At 36.2% G+C, this 21,163-nt stretch overlaps 1 protein-coding gene across 1 annotated transcript in view; it reads right to left on the reverse strand.

The window, feature by feature from the left end:
* Positions 1 to 21,163, reverse strand: part of MYO5A (myosin VA) — a 158,963-nt gene that overhangs the window by 74,204 nt on the left and 63,596 nt on the right. The window contains exons 5-11 of the mRNA XM_074327734.2: positions 16,936 to 17,092; positions 12,470 to 12,613; positions 9,756 to 9,837; positions 9,036 to 9,143; positions 7,072 to 7,178; positions 1,907 to 2,172; positions 1,189 to 1,270 (exon numbers count right to left, since the gene is read on the reverse strand). Coding sequence (XP_074183835.2) covers positions 1,189 to 1,270; positions 1,907 to 2,172; positions 7,072 to 7,178; positions 9,036 to 9,143; positions 9,756 to 9,837; positions 12,470 to 12,613; positions 16,936 to 17,092 — 946 coding nt within the window. The remainder of the gene's footprint in view (positions 1 to 1,188; positions 1,271 to 1,906; positions 2,173 to 7,071; positions 7,179 to 9,035; positions 9,144 to 9,755; positions 9,838 to 12,469; positions 12,614 to 16,935; positions 17,093 to 21,163) is intronic.

Genomic DNA, 21,163 nt, shown 5'->3' on the forward strand with positions numbered 1-21,163 from the left:
GATCTTATTAATGTTCCTTACGCAGAGATGAAAAATATCCCCATCACATTCTTATGGAAACAGTCATAAGCTTAAGGTTTTAAGCTCATCTCTACATCATTGTGCTAAGTAGCTTAATTTGATAAATAAAGATGGTCTAAATTTTTATCAAAGTGTATGCAATATTTTTAAAAAGTCAAATGGTCTAAAGATTTTACGCTGACAAGCAACAATCCCTTGTCCCATCCCTTCCAACCTCAGTCTCACTCCCGACAGGCAACTGTTTTTAATTCCCTTAGCTGTTTCTTCTGATATATACATTTAAAGAACATGCTTATCTGCTTTTTTTTTTATTTATTCATTGGAAACATTATCTATTGATTTCTTGATAAGATAGATGAGTCTAAATTCACATACACCACCTCTTCACTGCTCTTCCCCTATCCTCTCAATATTACTATTTTTAGATCTTTTTTTGTTTTTATTAATTTTGTAACATAAAATAATACATATATTTAAACTTCTATTTTTTTCTTCATCAGCAATAGATGATACTATGGGATGTCTCTCTTTGTAAGATGAGGATATTTATTCAGGATTCTTTTCCTGTATTCGGCCCTCTTGTCTTCCACTTCCTATGGGTAACTCTTTTTTTTTAAGGAAGGTGCAGCTCACAGTAGCCCTAATGCTAATGTTTTAAGATATTTCATATTACTAATTCACAAGAGCTACTCTCAAAATATTCCCATTGCCATTGTCTTGTTGAAAAGAGAATACATAAAAAATACGTAGAAAAGAATTTGCTCTGATTTTTTGTTCTGACAGCTTGCTAATACAACAAATCAGAGTTAACTCCACACATAATTAGTGTCAAGAACAACAAACTGAGGGATATCCCTGGGCTCAAAGCTCCATACTCCCTATGTTACTACCTAACACACTTCCTGCTTCTCTCATTCAATTTATTTGAACCAAATTTTCACTATTCTCAGAAAGCAATCCAAGAATAACCTTGAATCCTATCTGGACCATAAACATTTTTCTAGTGTTGCATCATTTATTAATCATAAGTCCCAATTTAGCTGTTCTAAACTCCAGATGATAATTGTTAATTCACAACTTCATTTCAGGAACCAGGCTTTAAACACAGACTAGGAATTCAAGAGAATAATTTATAGCAGAATAGTATTGAAGGAAGAAAATTCTTACCATATTGAATTGTTGCTGCAGTTTTTCATTTGCATAATTTATGCAAAACTGTTCAAAACTATTTATCTCAAATGTTTCAAATCTGTAAAACCAAAAATAACATGGGAAGAGAAGAAAGGGGAACAAATAGCTTTTTAAAAATTTTCAAAATGTGCACATTAGAAAGAAAAAAATTGGGAATTCTCCAACGCTGTAAAACTTTCTTTCCACATCAGTGAAGATAAGGGTTATAAGTCATTAACATGGGATGAGTTTCCAGCAGACAGGCATCAGCCAAGTGGCTGAAAGATTTTTTTAAAAGGCTCTAGCATGCAGCATTATTGTTCAACAACGTGAGTTTTTGAAGGCTAATTCATCCCCAAAAGGGAAACACTCAAATTATGAAAAAGCCATTGCTCCTGTCAATGTACAGACTCACAGTGTCTACGTAGAAGGGAACTGGGAATAGAGATCTCATAGGTTCTTTTGAAAAATTGAACCAGATAATGAAAAATTAGGCATCAAAAAGCACAAATTGTACAGGAAGTGTTTTAACAATTAAAGAAAGTTACCCAGAGAAGGCAAACTAGCAAACAAATTTAGATTTTTAGAAATTCTCTTCTAATTTTCCCTTCTCCTCACCAGTAGGAAACAGAATCAAATACCCACACAGAGTCACTACAAAAGAATCACTAGAAAGAAATGCTGTCTGGCAGAGCACTAAGCCTAATGTACTTACCCGTAAATGTCCAGCACACCAATAAAAGAGTGCTGTTTGACAGCAGCATGGAGAGCTTGATTGACATGGTCTACAATCCAGTTGAAGAGCTTGGCATAGATGTGCTTGGCCAAAGCATCACGGGCATTTGTGGCCTGCAGCTTGGAGATGGGCTTGATATATGTCTCCGCGGCAGTAGCCAGCTTCCGATGGCAGAGCCAGTGACACATCTCCTCATAGTCCACGCCCATGAGGTCACAGAAGATGCTGAGAGGTTCATGCTTGGGCTGCCAAAGGAGAATGGGTTATTTCCTCTGATCATATCCATCAAATAAGAATTTACTGAAAAATACTAATAAAGTAGAAACAAATAAAACCTAGCAATTTCTTTGTCATAACAAACACCAAGATCACTGAAAGCTGATCAGTGATAATAATCACAATCATCCATCAAACCAGCATCTAGGAGCATTTTACAATCTCTTCTAGGGTTCATTTAAAAAACGACCTCTTCCTGTCTCTTCATAGCATTTGTCTGTATCTCTCTTCAGGCACATTCAGTTAGTCAATCATAAAATCAGTCAGCCTGTCAACAAATATTTACTGAGTGCCTCTTATATACCAGGAAACAAAAGCAGACATGGTCCCTGTCTTCCAAGAATTTACGGTCCTAGGGAAAATGAATAGTGATCAAATGATGACTCCCTAAAATGTAAAATTACTGCAAAGGAGAAAGACACTATGCTAAGATTCCATGTAAGATGAGCGTGCCTTATTCAGGGAGGCAGAAGACAGTTGCTTGAGAGACGGAGTTCAGACTTAAAGGATGAGGTGTTAACTCGGTAAAAGGGGGAGGGAAGGGTCTTCCAAGCTGATGAAATAGCTGGTATGAAAATCCTGTGGTGGGAGGGTTACCAGCAATATGAGGGACTGAAGCTGATGAGGGAGAAGATGCATGAGATGAAGCCAGAGACATTCCATTTGAATGGTGTCACTATATTGTTCTATTACATCAAGGTTGTTAACTGTTTGGTTCAAATTTTCTATACCTTTACTAATTTTTGAACTTCTTCACCTACCAATAATCGAGAGAAGTCAATAATCTCTCACTATGATAGATTTGTCCATTTCTTCTTGTGGTTTCTGTTGATTTTTGCTTCATATATTTTGAGGCTACGTCATTACGTACGTGCAAGTTTAGAACTGTTACGTCTTCCTGGTGAATAAAATCTCAGCCATTACACGTAGACTCTATCTCGAGTACTGCTTGTGGCCTCAAAGTCTATTTTGTCCAGTATCATTATAGCTCTGACAGTTTTTTTTTGTTTGTTTTTTTCTAGCTATTATGGTGTCTTTTCTAAACCTTTTATATTCAAACTTTCTGTACCTTTATGTTTAAGAATGCTCCTTTCAAAAGTATACACCTGAATTCTTAAACCAGTCTAACAATCCATTTTAACTGAAACATTAATCCATTTATAATTATTTTGTGTCTTTATTTGTTCCACTATTTCTAAGTTTTTCTCCCCCTTTCTTGATACATTTGGATTATGTTTTTCAGTCCATTTTTCTCTCTACTAGTTTGAAAGATTTACTTTATGTTTCTATTTTTATAAAAGAAGCACTAACTTGTATTAGTTAGCTTAATGTAATTTAATAACACTAACTCCAAACACTCTCATCCCGATCTATGTGTTCTGTTATTCAGTACTTTAATTCTATCCTTTTTGGGGACTAGGGGCTGGTGAGTCACTTTTTTTTTTTTTTTTAACTTTTCACTTTGAACTAATTTTAGACTAACAGAAAGGTTGCAAGAATAGTACACAAAATTCCCTTCATTTAGATTCCCTAATACAGTTTAACATTTTACCACATTTGCTTGTATCATGTTCTTCATCTCTCACTCTTTCACACACATATCCACATACATTATTTTTTCAGAACGTTTTGAGAGTAAGTTGCAAACATAATAACCTTTTAGTACTAAATATTTCAGTGTGCATTTCCTAAAAACCAAAGACATTATCTTACATAACTATGGTATAATGAACAAAATCAGAAAATTAGCAATGGTACAACCCTATTTTCTATCTTCCAGATCTAATTCAATTCTGTTGATTGACTTAATAATGTCCTCTATGGAAACACACACACACACACACACACACACACACACACCATTTCTATGGTCCAGGATCCAATCTAGGTTCATGCATTGAATTTAGTTATCATGATTCATTAGTCTCTTTTAATCTGAACGTTTCTTCACTTTTTTTTGTCATTTGTGACTGACATTTTTTAAACCTCCCTCAATTTGAGTCTGTAGGATTTTGCCTCATACTTAGATCTGGGTCATGCCTTTTAGTAGGAATACCAGAGAAGTGATGTTGCACTCTCCTCAGTGCGCCATATCAGAAGTTATGGGATGTTGACCGGTCCCATTACTGGTCATGTCAATTGTGGTCACTTGGTTAAGGGAATGTCCACCAGATTTCTCAACTCGAAAGATACTTTTCCCTTTGTGACTAATAAGTATTTTGTGAGGAGTTCTATCTTTTGCAGCCCAATATATTATTCATTATTATTACTGGTTTAATTAATCAACTTTTATCTACATTTGCCTATACTTTACTAGTTTATTGATTCATCCTTTCTTCTCACATTTTAGATCTTCTACCTGGGATCATGTTCCTTTGGCCTAAACAATGTCCTCTAATATTTCCTTTAGTGAGGGCCTATTGGTGACAAATTCTCACAAGTTTTATTTGTCTGAAAACACTTCTAGTTTTCCCTCATCTTAGAAAGATATTTTTACTGGATATACAATCTTAAGTTAATAGCTATTTACTCTAGGACACTGAAGATGGTAGTCCACTGTTTTCTGGGTCATACTGTTAAAGTTGGGAAGTGAGCTATCAGTTTAATTGCTATTTCTTCAAGATTAATACAGAGGGTGCCAAAAAAAACGTATACACATTTTAAGAAAGGAAAAAACTGTATTAAAATTGTAATACTCTATATATACCGATAACAAAAGAAGAATACAAATCATGTGTGTACATTTTTGTGGCACCTCTGGTATATGTTAGTGCTCTGCCTTAAGATTTTCTCTTTGCCTTTGCTATCATTATGGCGTGCCTTGGGTGGATTTCTTTTTATTTATTCTAACTGGGATGTTTTGGAACTTTCCAAATCTGTGGTTTAGTGTCATTTCGCAAGTTCTGAAATTTGTTAGTAATTATTTCTTCAAACATGTCTGCCTCATCCTCTTTTTTTTTTCTGTGTTAGGAATTCTCATTAGATTAAAATTATTTTAATTAAAATCTATTGTTTTAAGTGCTCCATCTCTGGGTCCTACCTTGCCTTTTGGATAATTTCTTCACATTTATCTTCTAGCTCATCAGTTCTCTCCTCAGTTGTGTCAAATCTGGATCAAAATTAATTTCTTTTGACATCCTTAGCAGGTTTGATTCTGCTATTCTGTTGTTTTACCTAGCTCTTTCTATTTTGTTTCATCATGAGATTTGTATTTTTTTTTACTGTAAGCCAATATTTCTTGTAACTTGTATCATGGGATTCAATTGAGGACTGGATTGAAGGTGGGTCCTCAAAAGTAAATCTGCATTTGCTTCTGTCGGGCATCTAGGACCCTACAAATCCAGGACCAATTTAAGTTAAGTTTTCTGTATGGAGCTTTCTGGGACCACCCAGGAACTCTGAAATCAGGATGGGAGTACGTGTGAGGGTCAGTTCACTGTTATCAATTTTCAGGAAACTATTTTTTCCTCCTCTACTTAGCACCAAGGCTGGAGCTGAATTAACTTTCCCTTGTACTCTTGGAATGGATGGTGGGCAAATTCATTACTAGTTCCTCAGTTAGGGTCTCAGCTTTAGGCAGGGGTTCCCCTATTTATTACACATTTATGTAAGTCCTAGGCTTCGTCTTTTGCCTTTTGCAACCCACTTAGCTACGAAAACCAAAGCTCAAGGTCACTGGGTTCAGCAAATGCCCTCAAAATGAGTCTTAGCTTCAGGATTGTGCTTCGTTTTCTGAGTTCCTATTTTCACCTCGTTGTTTTTGGCCTTTGCGGAGTTCTTGTGTATTTATTTAAAAAATATTTTTTCAGTACAATTTGTTCAGCATGAAAGTCAATCAGAGCACCTAGTCCAAAACTCTGAAGCTCAATCAGAGCACCAGGAGACTTTCATTTTACAGATGAGGAAACTAAGGTTCAGAGAAGCTAAGCAACTCACCAAACACATAGAGCAGGTAAACAACAGAGTTGGGATCGAACCCAGACAGAGACACTGAAACATATATTTCAAAACAAAAGTCAAATTTATCCAAATTTAAGTCACACACGTTAATTTACATTTTATTTGCTAATTTCATCTCAGGTATCTGAAGAGCGTAACATAAATCTCAAGATTGTCTTCTATTACAATCTTTGAGGAAACAGAACTGAAAACTAATTAATTATATTAAAACTTACTCCAGTTTGATAAAGTAAAAAGATAGCTAATAAATGTGTGCGTGTGTGTGTTATCTTTGATGGAGTAATCAGCAAACACTGCAAATCACAAATGCCCAACCAGGACGATCAGGACTGTCAGGTTTGTTACAGTTTAAACAAATGTTTCCACATATGGAATTGGGTTTTAATTCTCAGTATGCAGTTATCACTAGGTGTAAATCAAAGTGAAGACACCCTATCCCACAGCCATCTAGTCCCTTTTCCCAGGAGTAACCACTGCTAACAGTTTCTTCAATAGCTTTTAAACCATATTACATTTCCACAGCTGGAGACATAAATAAAGTTATCAGTTCTTGGCACTGGTGCCAAATGAACCCTTCTCTCCAGACTCACCAATCCCACTTTTACATCTCATATTTCCTATTTCTGTTTATATAGATCAGACACGTATCCAAGTTCAAGTCTCCTCCTCCCATAATACACACACACACACACACACACACACACACACACAATCATTGTGTACCAGGGATTAGAATCCATATTTCATTATTTTCAGTTCAAGATTTTACTTCGGATAATACATCTTTCTGATAATTATCTCTCTGATAATGTTAATAGAGAGACTTCAAATATATTTCTTCCATAAAGAAATCAACAAAACTAAAACACAAATCAACTGTCATCACACTAAGCTTGTTCTGAACTTACAGGTATTGTGCAGCTGTCTGAATCTCGAGACGTAAATCCAACATTGCCTAAGTGAAGGATGCCAGCAAGTATTCGGAAAATTCCCATCTGATAAGATTCACTAATTCCTGCAACAAGAGTAAATGGGCAAGTGATTAATTTTGAAATAGGAACTAAACAATTATTGCAGGCAATTTTAAGCCTATTTTTCACTGTTGAATATTGCCAGATGTTGTGCACATTATAACGTGTCATAGTTAACAGTACTTAATAGGGTTGAGAGCCTGGGCTGTGGAGTGAGACAGACTTGGGCTCAAGGCCTGGCTCTGCTCCCGATCTGCCATCTCATGGAGGCAGGTAACTTCACCCTACTATGCTTCCACTTTCTCATTTGAGACTGGGAATGACTGTTACTACCTCAAAGGGTGTTTATGAACATTAAATGAGAAAGTGCATGTAGTATATTTAACACACTATATGATACATGGGAAGGGCTAAACAAATCAGCATTGTCATACACCAGATTTAAATATTTTATTAATGTGATTTGCTTTTGTATTTATCTCCTCTCCAAATGCAAGTTGCAGCCAAATAAAGCTGTTTTAAGTCAGATTACTTAATTACTTCTTTTAACTACAGACCAAATATAAGTCAAAGGGACCGTAAGATCAGTGTTCAGGCTGGTGTTGTAACCCACGCTGATGAGTGAGTCCAAATGCAGCATGAAGCCGGACCTGAAGGATGAGGCAGGATAAGGAAGCTGGACAGCTCTTGGCTTTTTATCAGATCTGGCTTCATTTTTAAATAAGGTAGCAATTTCCAGAATATTAGATACACTTATATGCAAGTACAAATAATAATATTATTTCCAAACATGTAATCAGATACAGCATAATTGAGCACTGATCTTTTTTCCCCTTATTTTATTCTTTTATATTAGTTTCAGGTGTACGAAACACCATGATTAGACATTCACACCCCTCACAAAGTGATAACCCACCCCCCCAACATCATATGTAGCTGTTACCATACCACTGACTATATTCCCTGTGAGTACTGATCTTATAATGAATGTTTTTGCCATTTCCTGCATTATGGCTTTTTCAAATTTATAATTTTCTGTTTATAACCAGATTTAGGCCTAGAAGTAAAACAGTGTTTTCCAAATTGAATATGTATATGAATCACCAATGGATCTTGTTCAGATGCAGACTCTTATTCGGTAGGTCTGAGGTAGGGTCTGATTATGAATTTTTGCTGTACAGTGGTCCTGGACCATACTTTGATTAGTGATGCTTTTAAGTTAAACTAACTCACTGCAGGGTAATCGTCAAAATACGATTTTAGGTTTATTCATATTCTGAGGTTTTTAAATACATAATTCACCAGCAAAGTTGTACACTGCAGCTCTAAAGGTTAATTTATTTATACGTAGACCTAATATTTTTAAATATCAGAAACAAGACAGTGACATCTGAGCCATGTCAAAAACAGAATAAACTACATTAATACATTGTTTTGTCACCCAGCCTGCTCAGCCATATAAAAATACCCAAAACAAAAGACCCCGCAAAATGTTAGTTTGCACAGGAACCCATTTAACTATGGGTTTCAGATTTTGAAAAAAACTTAAGCAAAGTTAATTAGTCCTGCCTCCCTTGATGCCCTGAATGTGTGTTTTAAGTAATTTTATTGAGGGATAATTTGCATTCCTTATAATTCACCTGTTTTAAGTAAGCAATTCAATGATGTTTAGTAAACTTACAAAGTTGTGCAACCATCACCACAATCTAATTTTAGAACAGTTCCCACCACCCCAAAAAGGAATCTCGTGCCCATTTGCTGTCAAATGTGTTTTATAAGGAATGTGAAATCTCTCAACAATACTCACCACTTTAATACCAAGCTAAGCAAATATTCCAAACAAAGATTGCTAGAATCAAAACGCTATCGTTCATAAGAGTTCAAGACTAAAATTACATTACCGAGCAGAGTGCAGGCCTGCCTGGTGTGTGTCATCTCCTTGGCATCGTCGATTCCTTCAATCACAGGGCTGCCACCTTGCTTTGTATAATGAAAGTTATTTGCATTTCCTGCAATTAAGAAAAAAAGATTTGTAGTCTGTGAAAAAGACTTGACTTCTACCCTTTTGTCTGCTCTGAATTAGGGGCAGTGATAGTACAATTACGTGTATTGAGTTCCATTGCCTATGTTTTCAGTTATGTTTTAATGCAAAACTCAAAATTAACTAATGAAGGGAAATGTTTGGAGTTTACTTATCTTAACTGATGAGATGAATAGTCCTTTCCTAAATACGTTTTATTCCAATCTACATGCTTCAAAAACTTTATTACCTTCATCAAAAACCTCACAGTTCTCTATCACATAAACTCCTTTAATTTTTTTAAATTTTAATCAAGGCAAATTTCAAACATACACAAAGGTAGAGAGACCAGTATAATGAGCCCCTATGTACTCGGCATTCATTGTAAACAAGTATCTACTCAAGACCAATCCTGTTCTGTTTATACAGCCACTAACACCTTCCCCAACCCATGGGTTTATCTTGAAGCCAATTGCAGACCTCTTAAGTCATCCATAAATATTTCAGTATGAAATAATCTCCTTTTCAACAAGTAAGCTTATGAACTCAGAAATTAACAGAAAACAATACCAGTGCTATAAATCTAATGCCATATTCATACCTAATCGCAGCATTTTAAATTCAGGTAACTTTGCTGAGGCACAAAGCTGATAGAAGATATGATAGTTTCTCTCTTCTTCTGCCTTTGAAATAAGAAGAGTTTTCAATTACAGCATTTTCTTCTAAAACTCAGAATATGCAATCATAAAATAAAATTTTAATATTTAATTATCTCGCTGCAATAAATTGTCCTTTCCCAAATTTTCTAATACATATGTCTCATTACTCAACCTTATGATTTATTAGCCATGTACATATGTGTGAGTCTGTATCTGTTGGTCACATTCAACATAAAATATCTGATAGCAATGCTTTTTGAAAGAGTGAACAGTTTGATACATGGCATTGTCATAAGAGAACGTTACCTTTGGGGGAAGCTAAAACCATTTTTTTGGAATACTCAGTATTTTCTCACAGTACCTCTTAGATTCACAGTCTTTTTAACACTCTGAATAAAAAAGAATATCCTGTTTTTCCCATATTTTATTTTTATTTTTTTAAATTGTATTGGGGAATATTGGGGAACAGTGTGTTTCTCCAAGTCACTGTCTTTCAATCTAGTTGTGGTGGGCACAGCTCAGCTCAGCTCCAAGTTCAGTTGCCATTTTCAACCTTTAGTTGCAGGGGGCACAGCCCACCATCCCGTGCGGGAATTGAACCAGCAACCTTGTTGTTGAGCACTCGCGCTCTAACCAACTGAGCCATCCTGTTTTTGCCATATTTTAGACGGGACCATCTAATATGGTTGTTTCAAGAAACCCACGAATGCACTGTCTTCTACATCATTTTAGTTTATATATTTTAATATCAATAAAAATATTTTGTAAAATAAGAAATAAATCATGCACAATTCTAAGATCATTTCTTATTATTGCCTGTCAGTCTTTTCCCACATATACACTTTAAAAATACAGTTGTAACAATATTATAATAATATTCATGCAAAACTGAATCCTTGTACTCTATTATCATAACCTTATCATGTCCTTGAATTCTGTAGTGTACTCAGTTGACTAAACAACACTGCAAGTAAGCCCAAGGTCAGGTTTGATGCTCAAAGGGGTCTGATGTCTGGTAAAGAAAACCTATTACAGGAACATAAGATACCGAACAAATTAACAATGTACCAATAATCATAGGCATGATTAAGCAAGAGATCAGGGAGTTCAGCTCACAGACAACTGGGTCTACCAGAAATGCTCTGGTCGTCTTTGTACATGGACAATGGCAATAATGTTCTGTCTGATTATTTTGACATTCGAAATTCCTCAATATTATACAGCCCTGGGGACTGGGGAACAGCTAGAATTGCTTCAATATCTCTAGATAAGACAGGATTAGGCCTCAATGTTTTGTCTTAAGCACTACTAACCTCTGGTCACCATACCCATTGACCCTTTCATTGTTAACCTACCTATCAATCAAATCTGTACCATTTAAACCCAGTCTTCTCTTAGATTTACATATTTCCCCCATTCTTTCTTTTGGCTACTAAACATTTTCTTTAAAAAACCTATACAGGGATGGCCAGTTGGCTCAGTTGGTTAGAGCACAGTACTCATAACACCAAGGTCGTCGGTTCGATTCCCACATGGATCAGTGAGCTGCACCCTCCACAACTAGATTGAAAACAATGACTTGACTTGAAGCTGATGGGCCCTGGGGAAACATACTGTTCCCCAATATTTCCCAATAAAAATAAAAACAAAAACAAAAACAAAAAACTATACAAGTATATATCTCTGTACATATTAACATAGCTCTGTATGTACCTACATTATTAAAAACCTTTTTTTATTTTTCAATTACAGTTCACATACAATATTATATTATCTTTAGGTGTACAACATAGTGATTAGACATTTATATAACTTTAAAAATGATCAACCCGATAAATCTAGTACCCATCTGACAGTATACATGATTATTATAATATCATTGACTATATTCATTATGCTATACTTAACTTTCCCATGACTATTTTGTAACCACCAATTTGTACTTCTTAATCCCTTCACCTTTTCCACCCATATTAGAACAACGGAGGAGGGTGACTATTGCTTTACTATACAAATCAAGTATTATACTTTAGGTGGCCACAAATCAGGCACATCTTCAAAGTCAAAGCCAGGATAGTTGCAGGCTGCTGAAACTCATGGCTCTCAGTATGTCCCAGAGCAGAAATGTGACTGAAATCCTGCACACAGATTTGAGTGTGCTCTTTGACAGTAGTTCACAACTGGGTTGTGAAGATTTTTTCATCCTTATTATTCTATTTAAACATATAATAATGTCATATTCTAAGAGAGGAGAAGAAGGAAGAAAAGAGCACAGGATAATTTCATTTTTCTTGAACTGAGTTCAAACTGTAACTTATTGAAGGCATAAACCAATGTCTTTCCTATCAATTGGGAAATATGAGCAACAAGACTAAACTAATAGCACCTCTTCTTACCTAAGTTTTTCTTACAAGCATTCTTAGGAAAAGTCAAAACCATTAAACCTAAATCAGGGCTCCGCCCCAAAGACTGTTTAATAGGTATTCCTCTGTCTCTAACAGGCATCATTTTACATGTTTCAGTTCAATGTGGTTTGTAGTAATATTGTCATAATATGCTCAAGAGTACCTGGAAATAAAATACATACCAGCAAGCATGAACTCTGGAATTATATGGCAATCTAACACATGTATATATGTGCACATGCCCAGCTTACCTGGAACACCACTCGGGATTTCTCTAAAAGATAAGTTCTCATATTGGCACCAATGATTCGATATCTCTTATCAAAACCAATCTCGATATACTTCCCAAAACGGCTACTATTATCATTCCTGGTTGTCTTAGCATTTCCAATTGACTAAGAAGCAAAGGGAAAAAATAAGATTTTAGAAGTGCAATTCATGACATATCACTTACAGGGCTGGTTCACGGAGAGAAAGGATGGTATAGGACACAACCCTTTAAAATGGATTCTTTTAAGAACAACACCAATTTTGCCCCTGCAGACACAAGTGTATGTTTTACTCACTGCACAACCATGCAAATATATACTAATAGTTCATATCTGCCTTATTATGCTCACACAAATTAGTTTCATAAATAGTACACCTGAACCAGCAGCTGGGTGATTTCATAGACCATTTGGGGTATCTGAACACACTCATTCATGCCAGCAAAGAAAGAGACTGGATGGGACTGGGAGCTGCCAAGGCACAAGCCCTCTGAGTTAAACAACAGGGTTTTGATTTCTTAAAAAACTTGGTCTGTTTTATGTAAATAAGCTGGGTAAGACACATTAATATTCTCCTGAAAAGGTTGCTTTGGTATTCAAGATCTCTTTAACCAGAAGTTTCTATCATCTTATCCTGTGACAACAAAGGGCCAGTTGGACTACTTATTTGTGAAGTATTAGCAATTATCCACTCAATTCAAAGCCATTTTCCGAAACCAGAGACATTATAATTTGGCTTTGGATTTTGATAGCTGTATCAAACTTGTAAAACATCTGTTATAGAATGCAGAGAATATAGCTCAGCTAAATTTTTTATATAATCTTAAAATGGCATATGTACTGCTTTCTGATTTAAATAACATGCTTTTATACATTTTTCTTCCAAGGCAAAGCAAAAAACATGGTGTAGTTAGAAAAGCAAGTGTTCACATAATGCATATATTAAATGTTTAGTATGCTAAATTTCATAAGATTAGTATCTTTCACTCGTGCAAAACCATAGCAAATAGAAAGATGTAAAAATGTTTTGGAGTGTTACAAAAGCAACAACGTAAGTGATTAAAAGAGCAACACAGGCACAAAAGTCAACACACTAGGTTCTCTGATCCATCAAATAAAATGTATTTTCACTCTCTGAAATACAGAGCAGGTAGTATCCCATTTTGTTTTGGCAATGAGAGCACTGCTATATTTCAGATTAACATGTTAAATGGAAAGAATGACTGAAAGCTATCTTTCCAGCAAAATAACAGTGTGATCTATTTGTGGCCTAAGGTAATTTAACAATACAGATATTTACTCATAATCCTCTTCTTGATACTACAAAAAGCACAGCAAAAAGTCTCGACATAGTCCCATTATTTTGTTTAGAAAAGGAAATTAATGATAAATACAGAATTTTCTTTCAGCACAATATATTCTGTCAAAGAGCAGATGAAGGGTTACATACAGTAGCACTGGCTGCAGCAGTAATAGTTACTGGGTGCTTACCAGCCACTGTCCTAAGCACTTTTAGCAACGAAGCAAGTTGGCAGGAAGGGTGAGCCACCACTTCTCCTCCTTCCCTGACTCGTATCCCACTTTCCATATGTCATCCTTCCCCCATCTACTCAGAGTGGGAGTCAGAGCAGCCAACCTGCCAAAATAACACTACACTCTGTGAGAAGAGGCAGTGAGTAAGCAAAGGTTGAAACAGACCCCTTTGTCTTTGTGTAAAAGGTACTTAAACGTAGAGCAATGGCAGAAGAAGCAAGTGAAATAGAAATCTAAAGGGTATCAGACCAGGCCCTATTACTAACTTGCCATCATTTAATCCTCTGAGGAGCCTTAGTTTTCCCAAGTGTAACCGACTAGGATAAATGAGCTCTAGGGTCCTTTTTAAAAATAAAATGATGGGATTCTAATCCTTGAACCTGATATGGAAAGAAGGTCCTATATATAAAGTAATATAAACAGTATCTCCTGTCATTCCCCCTAATTGCTTCATCTGCCTTATAAGTACTGTATTTACAACAGCCTTAATGCTATTTTCATTTGAATCAGCAAGAAATTGCTAAAGGAAAGAAGTTTTGTGGTCTTAATTTTACTATTGATTTCAGTGAAACATTGAGTTACTCTTCTTTACTAAATGGAGATGAAAATCTTCAACGACGGTTACTGAAGATGAAAATAAACTATTAAGACCCAGTGTGCCCCAAGAATCCTCCCTGCCCCCATCTTAGGATAAAAATTTCCAGGAGAAAAGGGAGAAAAAGAAAACAAGGTAAAAAAGAGCAAAAAGAATAACTTCTCTGTACACCATTTGTATTTTGCAAAAGCAGCCCATGCCGAGGATGAGGAGTTTGCTTTTTAAAGGATAATGTGCAAATCCCAGTAGGCAGGGGGCTGGGAGGTTGATCAGGCAAGATGCTCCAATGAGGAGTTATCCTTGAGGAGTTTCAGCAGATCACTGGAGACCTGGACTTGCCTTTCTTGACTTCGCAGTAAAGGGCTCTGATACAGAAGCACAGTCTTGAGGTAGGCTTAAAGCTAAAAATGTTCTATTTTACCTACTTTTTTTCCTGTACATTTTAATCTTTCAAATTGGGATGTTGTCATTTGTAGTTGTTGAAAATTAGTTCTCTCTTTACCAAATTTCCTTACTTCAAATTGTTATAAAGAAACTAAACAATAATATAGAGGGAAGTAGCTAGACATAACTGAAGACTTTATCTCTTTTTGTTCACCCTAGCAAACTGGGTACATTTCTTACAACTACATATTTAAAAGTAGTATCTGTGACCATTCCAAATTTGTAATATCATTCTTAACTAACACAACTCAAGTCTGTGTTGTAGAAAAACCACTGCAGCTATTTTTCAAAAGAGAACATCCAAGGTCATGAAATATTTCATTCAACTTGACATATTCTAGAAGGTTCCTTCCAGACTTGTGTGATCCAGGCCTAGAAAAGATGGGGTTCCCTGATGCCATCACAATCAAGACTTTGGGATATTCTAACATTAGGGTCTATGAATGGCCTAAACTATTGCCAAATGTCAAGAATTCATTGTCATGACCAAAATAATGGTAGGAAGCAAATCCCTGCTGCTTTCTAATCCAAAACCTAAAACCAGCTCTACAGACTGTATTTCCTTAATATTAACACCAGTGGTATTCACCACTGTATCTGTAGCTTAAATTCTTCAAAATCTTAATAGTTGCTTATAATCTTTACTACTCTCTTTTGGCACAAATATCTGTTTCCTCCTGTCCGTGCTATTTCAGAAAACTTTTCCAGTTCTCTTTCCATAGAGCACCCCGCCCAGGAGGCCTCTTAACTTCCCCAGAGTATCTTGTCCTCTCAACCCCAAGAACAGAAGTCCTGCTGCTCTAGAAGCAGCCATGCAGACAAGGGGAAACAGCATTCTGTTCTGAAGTGTCACACACAGCACTGCAAACCAGGCACAATTACCTCTGGATTGATTATTGCAAAAACCACTTGTACCACAGGTGCATCGGGCCAATTTTAAACTCCATCTGTGTTTGGGTGACAAATAAGGCTTGACAAAGGAGAAAAACAGGAATAAAAAATGCTGAATTGAATTTTTAATAAGAAAGGTTTGTTTCTCCATTTAATGAGGCTTACTTTTCCCATTTAATGGGACTGCTTACAAAAATGTAACTTTCCTAAAATCATATTAGACAAATAATTCTCCAGTTACAAATCCTAAAATACTCAAATTCTCACACAAATAAGTCCATTCTCTTTGGCATAAGCATTTCTACTTTGCATACATATTCTGCTTTTGAAACAGACTTTCATAGTTTTCCCTTTCCTCAAGAATTTATAGTTATTGAATTTCTTTTTCTAACCTAAAACTGTGAGATATGCTTGACAGAAACAAGAAGAAAAATGTTTATAAAATCATAATTTAAGTTTATAGTTCAAATCTGGAAAAAAAATGAAAACTTTATAGCTAAACAGGTTGGACTAAATATAGAAAATGAAATGTGGGTAAAGGAATAATGAACCTCTTTCACGCTTAACATAGTGAATCCTGTGTTTTGGAAAGAGCTTGAATAAGAACTCAGGATTGGGAAAAAATGAGTAATTTACACTTCTAGTACAAGGAGCAATAGATCTGAGTCAATTAACTAGAAGAAAGAAACTTTAGAAAATGAAGTACCACTACCAGCTACTTGGAGGCAAAAATTCAACGGTAGGTTAAAAAAGCACGATTCTGAAATGAAGTAGACTCTTTTATAGTTGAACTTTACTCAAAATGTCTACCTTGGTGAATTTTCACTTTTCCTATGTCTCTTACTAACACGTGGAAAAGTACTTCCCTACTTTTAGTGCATGGGAGATCCCAGACTTCCTGACATGTGCTGTATCAGTCATTTTTTTTTAACCTGTTTCTTAAGCAGAGAATACAGTCGGAAGGCCAAGTCTGCTGCTGTCTTACCTCCATGATGGGGTTTGACGCCAGGACCTTTTCCTCAACATTGGCTTCACTGGCAGAACCACTCACAGTGGCAAAGTATCGCATGGCATACTTAGCCGAGACTGTTTTTCCTGCCCCAGACTCTCCGCTTACAATGATGGACTGATTTCGTTCATCTCTGTAAAACAAAGAAGAGTAGCTGACAGCACTGCCCACTTCTCAATGTGATTAACATTATTTCCTCCGTGTTCTCATCAATGAGCCATGGTGAATTTCTGCTGGTTCACACAGGTGGCAATGTGGGAAGGAACTTAAGAATGATATTTCCTGATAAAAATAACTACTTATAAACTAACAATGAACAGAGAGGGAGAAGAAGATATCAACCATTAAATTAGAAAGCATTACATCTAAGGATAAATCTATAACAGAGGATCTCTGAATGTTTTGTGTATTCACGTCTCACACATATTATTTTATTCCTAGAGGATTATTTTGGTACATTACAGTATTGTTGTCAATCACCTCAGAAAAGAAAAGAGCCACAGCAAAGGAATTTGAAAGAAAATTCTATTTACTTAAAATTACAAATTGTCTATTAGCTAACAGTCCATAAAATAGTGTTTCCCACAAGCTCTGTCTTCTACTACAGTATCCTCACTACCAGAGAAGAAATGGTTCATTTGTTGGCTGATTTGTTCAAATACGTCAGAACTCAAAGGCTATCACTATTACATCTTTAGTTCATTCACACAATGACTCAAAACTCTAAGTGATGAACTTGCTCATAAGACTGTTATTTCTTTGAGAATAAGGACCTATGTCATCTTTAATATCCAGCACCTACTCCAGAGCCTGGCACATCACAAATGCTCAATAAATGTGTATTGACTATAAGGAAATAGAACTTCAATGAGCAACGTAGCCTAGGAATCAATCTCTCTGCTTTGGCTATGATTTCTATTAGGACATAAGCAGGAACTGTCCACTTCCTAAGATGAAACCAGCAGCTAGCTTTAATTCATCAAAATAATTGACCAAGTACATAATGGGGGTATCATTTGCGCCCTTCATTTACAAAGAGACAAGATTACTTCAAAGGTTTTAATGGAACTATCCTATAAGGCCACAAGATGGGGAGGCTATTCCACTACAGAAGAAGATCTTTTAATCTTTTAAAAGAGATTTATTTATCCAACAAATACACATGCCAAACATTGTGCTAAATTAAATACTAGAGACGCAAGTTACATAAACCATGATTTGCATCCTCAAGTGGTTGGTGGTCTAGTAGGAAAGGCAAACTAGTATTTCAAGGTCTTAATATATATGATGGGGCACTGAGAGGATGAGAGGTAATGGGGAAGACTCCCCGGGGATGAGCAAGGTCTGGAAAGAGGAGTAGGAAAAAGCAAGCAAGGGATGAGAAAGTTAGGAGGGAACATTCCAGTGAACAGAGATAACACAAACGAAGGCTCAGATACGTGAGAAGTTAGGAAAAAGGAGATAATTCACTTTGGGTGGAACATGGAATAATGACAGATAAGGTCGCAAAGTTAGCAAGAACTGAATCATAAAGTCTTATATGAGATGTTAAGGAATTTGAAGTTTACCTAAAGGTCATTGAGCGTCATAATAGGGTTTTAAACAGAAAATAACACAACCCAGTTTGTAAAATCACTCTGGCAGCAATGTGGAGTACGGGTGCCAGGGGGTCCAGATGAAAAATTATGACAGTCTGAACAGAAGTTGTGGTGGGCGTGACTCAGAGAGGCAGGTGGGTTTAAGAAATACAAAAGTAGTAGGAATCAACAGTACTTGGTAATAAATTTCCAAAGTAGGAATTTAGGGCTTTTCTAAGGAAAAGATTCTGTTTTCTTTGAGAAAATGAGGCTCACTGCCTTATTTTCCAGACTTTGAAAAATACAGTGGGAGTACTCAGGGCAGACCTGATAAGAACATTCACATCCCTCTGACACGGCCCTGTAACAGCCTGTTCCTGTCACTCTGACTCCCAAATGGTGGGTAAATTCAAGAGGACCTTGGTGACACACTAAGGCATGTCTAATTCTTATACTACAAGCTTGCACATAATCCCAGTTTTATGAAATTTCCTTGAACCTCATACTCACCATCTCATTTCCTTTCTAGTTGAATTTCTAAACTATACTGGATACTCCCATTGCCTCTTTGATTCATGGCTGATTTCAAGATAAATCACTCTAGTAAAACAGTTCTCGTTATGGTGCCAATCTCCTTTTTTTCAGTCATTTAAAAAGTCCTAAGAATTTCTTTTTCGATACTTTAATCAAGGGACAGTACCAGCAGTCTTCAGATTACCTTCTACAATATGGTTAGAAAATGATCTCTTCCTAATTCCTGTGTGATCAGTTCTGTCACTACACCCTGTGTGACAGCTAACTTGACAAAAGCCTCCCAGCACTTCTAATGGCAGACTAGGTGAGGAGGCTGCCACTAATCTGATGAAAAGGAAATATTAATAGGAACTGCTATCCTAACCTGTACGGCCTTTGAAAAGTTATTTCAAGTCTTAATGACAAAGTTTTGTATCAAAAAAATCTAAAAACTCATATAAGCCCTTTCATATAAAACTTCATATAAAAATTCATAAAAGCCCTTTCCTGTAATCCAGGCAAGAAGAAAAATATTAAAGGCAATAAGATCAAGATTATTCAAATGAATAACAGAGATTTGTACAAATACCTACATGCACACACTGATGTCAAGCGCATGCCAGATACATTTTCTTTTCCACAATTTAGGCTCCTATATCCATATAATGAGTAGTTTTTAAATGTTTTTAAGGGACATTACTGTTTCTTATATTTTCCTCACTTTTGGCAGAGAGAATTCCCTTTTATCCAAGCTTACTAGAGCATTCCAATATATAAATAAGTACCACTCTTGCATTATATAAACTTCTCTGAATCCAGGTTCCAGTCCTAGCTCCGTCATTTACCAGCTTCATGGCTCTGAGTAATTGCATGGCCTCTTTGGGTCACAGTTTTCTCATCATTAAGATTAAATGGCTTCTAAAGTCCCCCTCAAAAGCTAAAGTACTATGAGCTAAAAGTCAAAATAAGTCTACAGTGGAGTTTTCACATGTTGGATGGGCCATAGCCTGTACTCTAAACCAGGGTAAACTCTTGGGACAACTGGACCAGGCCAGGCCAACGGATACTTAGGTGGTCTCAAATGGCTGTATGTGAGATGGAGAATTTCTTCTCTGGAGGATCCCTGAGTCAGAGATGGCCAAAACCAACAAAGGGCTACAAAGAGAAAAACGTAAAATAATCCACTGACCTGCTTTTAAATTAAGAACAGGAATCAGAAATCTTTATAATAAGTACAATAAAGTCTTTAAAATGTCTTTGAGTTCTATGTGGCCATAGGAAGAAATGCCAAAAAGACAGGACAAAAGCAGAGACAGACAAAGTTAGGAGCCAAGCAGAGTCACAGAAGGGAGAAAGGTAATACAAAATGAAGAGATACAAAGGGAAATACGATAGAGATGGGGAGAAAACAGACAGACACCTCAGGGATAAAACATTTATGGTTCCAAGGTAAATATCATAATCCACCCTCTTATATTAATTTGAGCTGTCGCTTTTAGATTACTATGTACATGTAAATAATAATTTATTATTCTTTGAAATTCTGATTGGCTGATCAGCCACTGTTCATAATATTTCAGGGGTTTGTGTCCTTACATTGCAAGAACCTTCTTTGTACTTTTGGAATGTAGATATCGCTTCAAGGGCCTGATAAAACCAAGTTAAGGAATAGAGATTCTCCACTCCTCATCAAGGACAGATCAATCTAGAACATCCGAGTGATGCATAAACCAAAGATTTATGATTTCTGGCCTGGCTTGTCGCCCCAAGGGCCTCTACGATGATTGTAAGTAGCCTGGGTACCGGATGTCCTGGAGTGGAGGCGAGCTCTTCTGACCTGTCTCAGTCAATGGTGGCCTCACGGGCTCCTATGTGAGCTATAAACCCCACCTAAAAATACATTCATTCATTCATTCATTCATTCATTCAACAAATGTAATAAGTAGTCACAATGTGCCAAGCACTTTATGAAGATAAAGACTTTAGGGTCATAGCTTACTGAGGGAAAGTGAAAAGTGCACAGTTAAAATACAGTAGAGTAAAACAAAAAACAAAAAAACGTAGAGTAAATGCTAGAAAAGCGGACTATCCAGGATACTATGAAAGCATTGAGG

Source organism: Rhinolophus sinicus, chromosome 3 (genome assembly GCF_057876585.1).
Source record: "Rhinolophus sinicus isolate RSI-liver-muscle chromosome 3, RSI-T2T, whole genome shotgun sequence".
Lineage (NCBI taxonomy): Eukaryota > Metazoa > Chordata > Mammalia > Chiroptera > Rhinolophidae > Rhinolophus > Rhinolophus sinicus.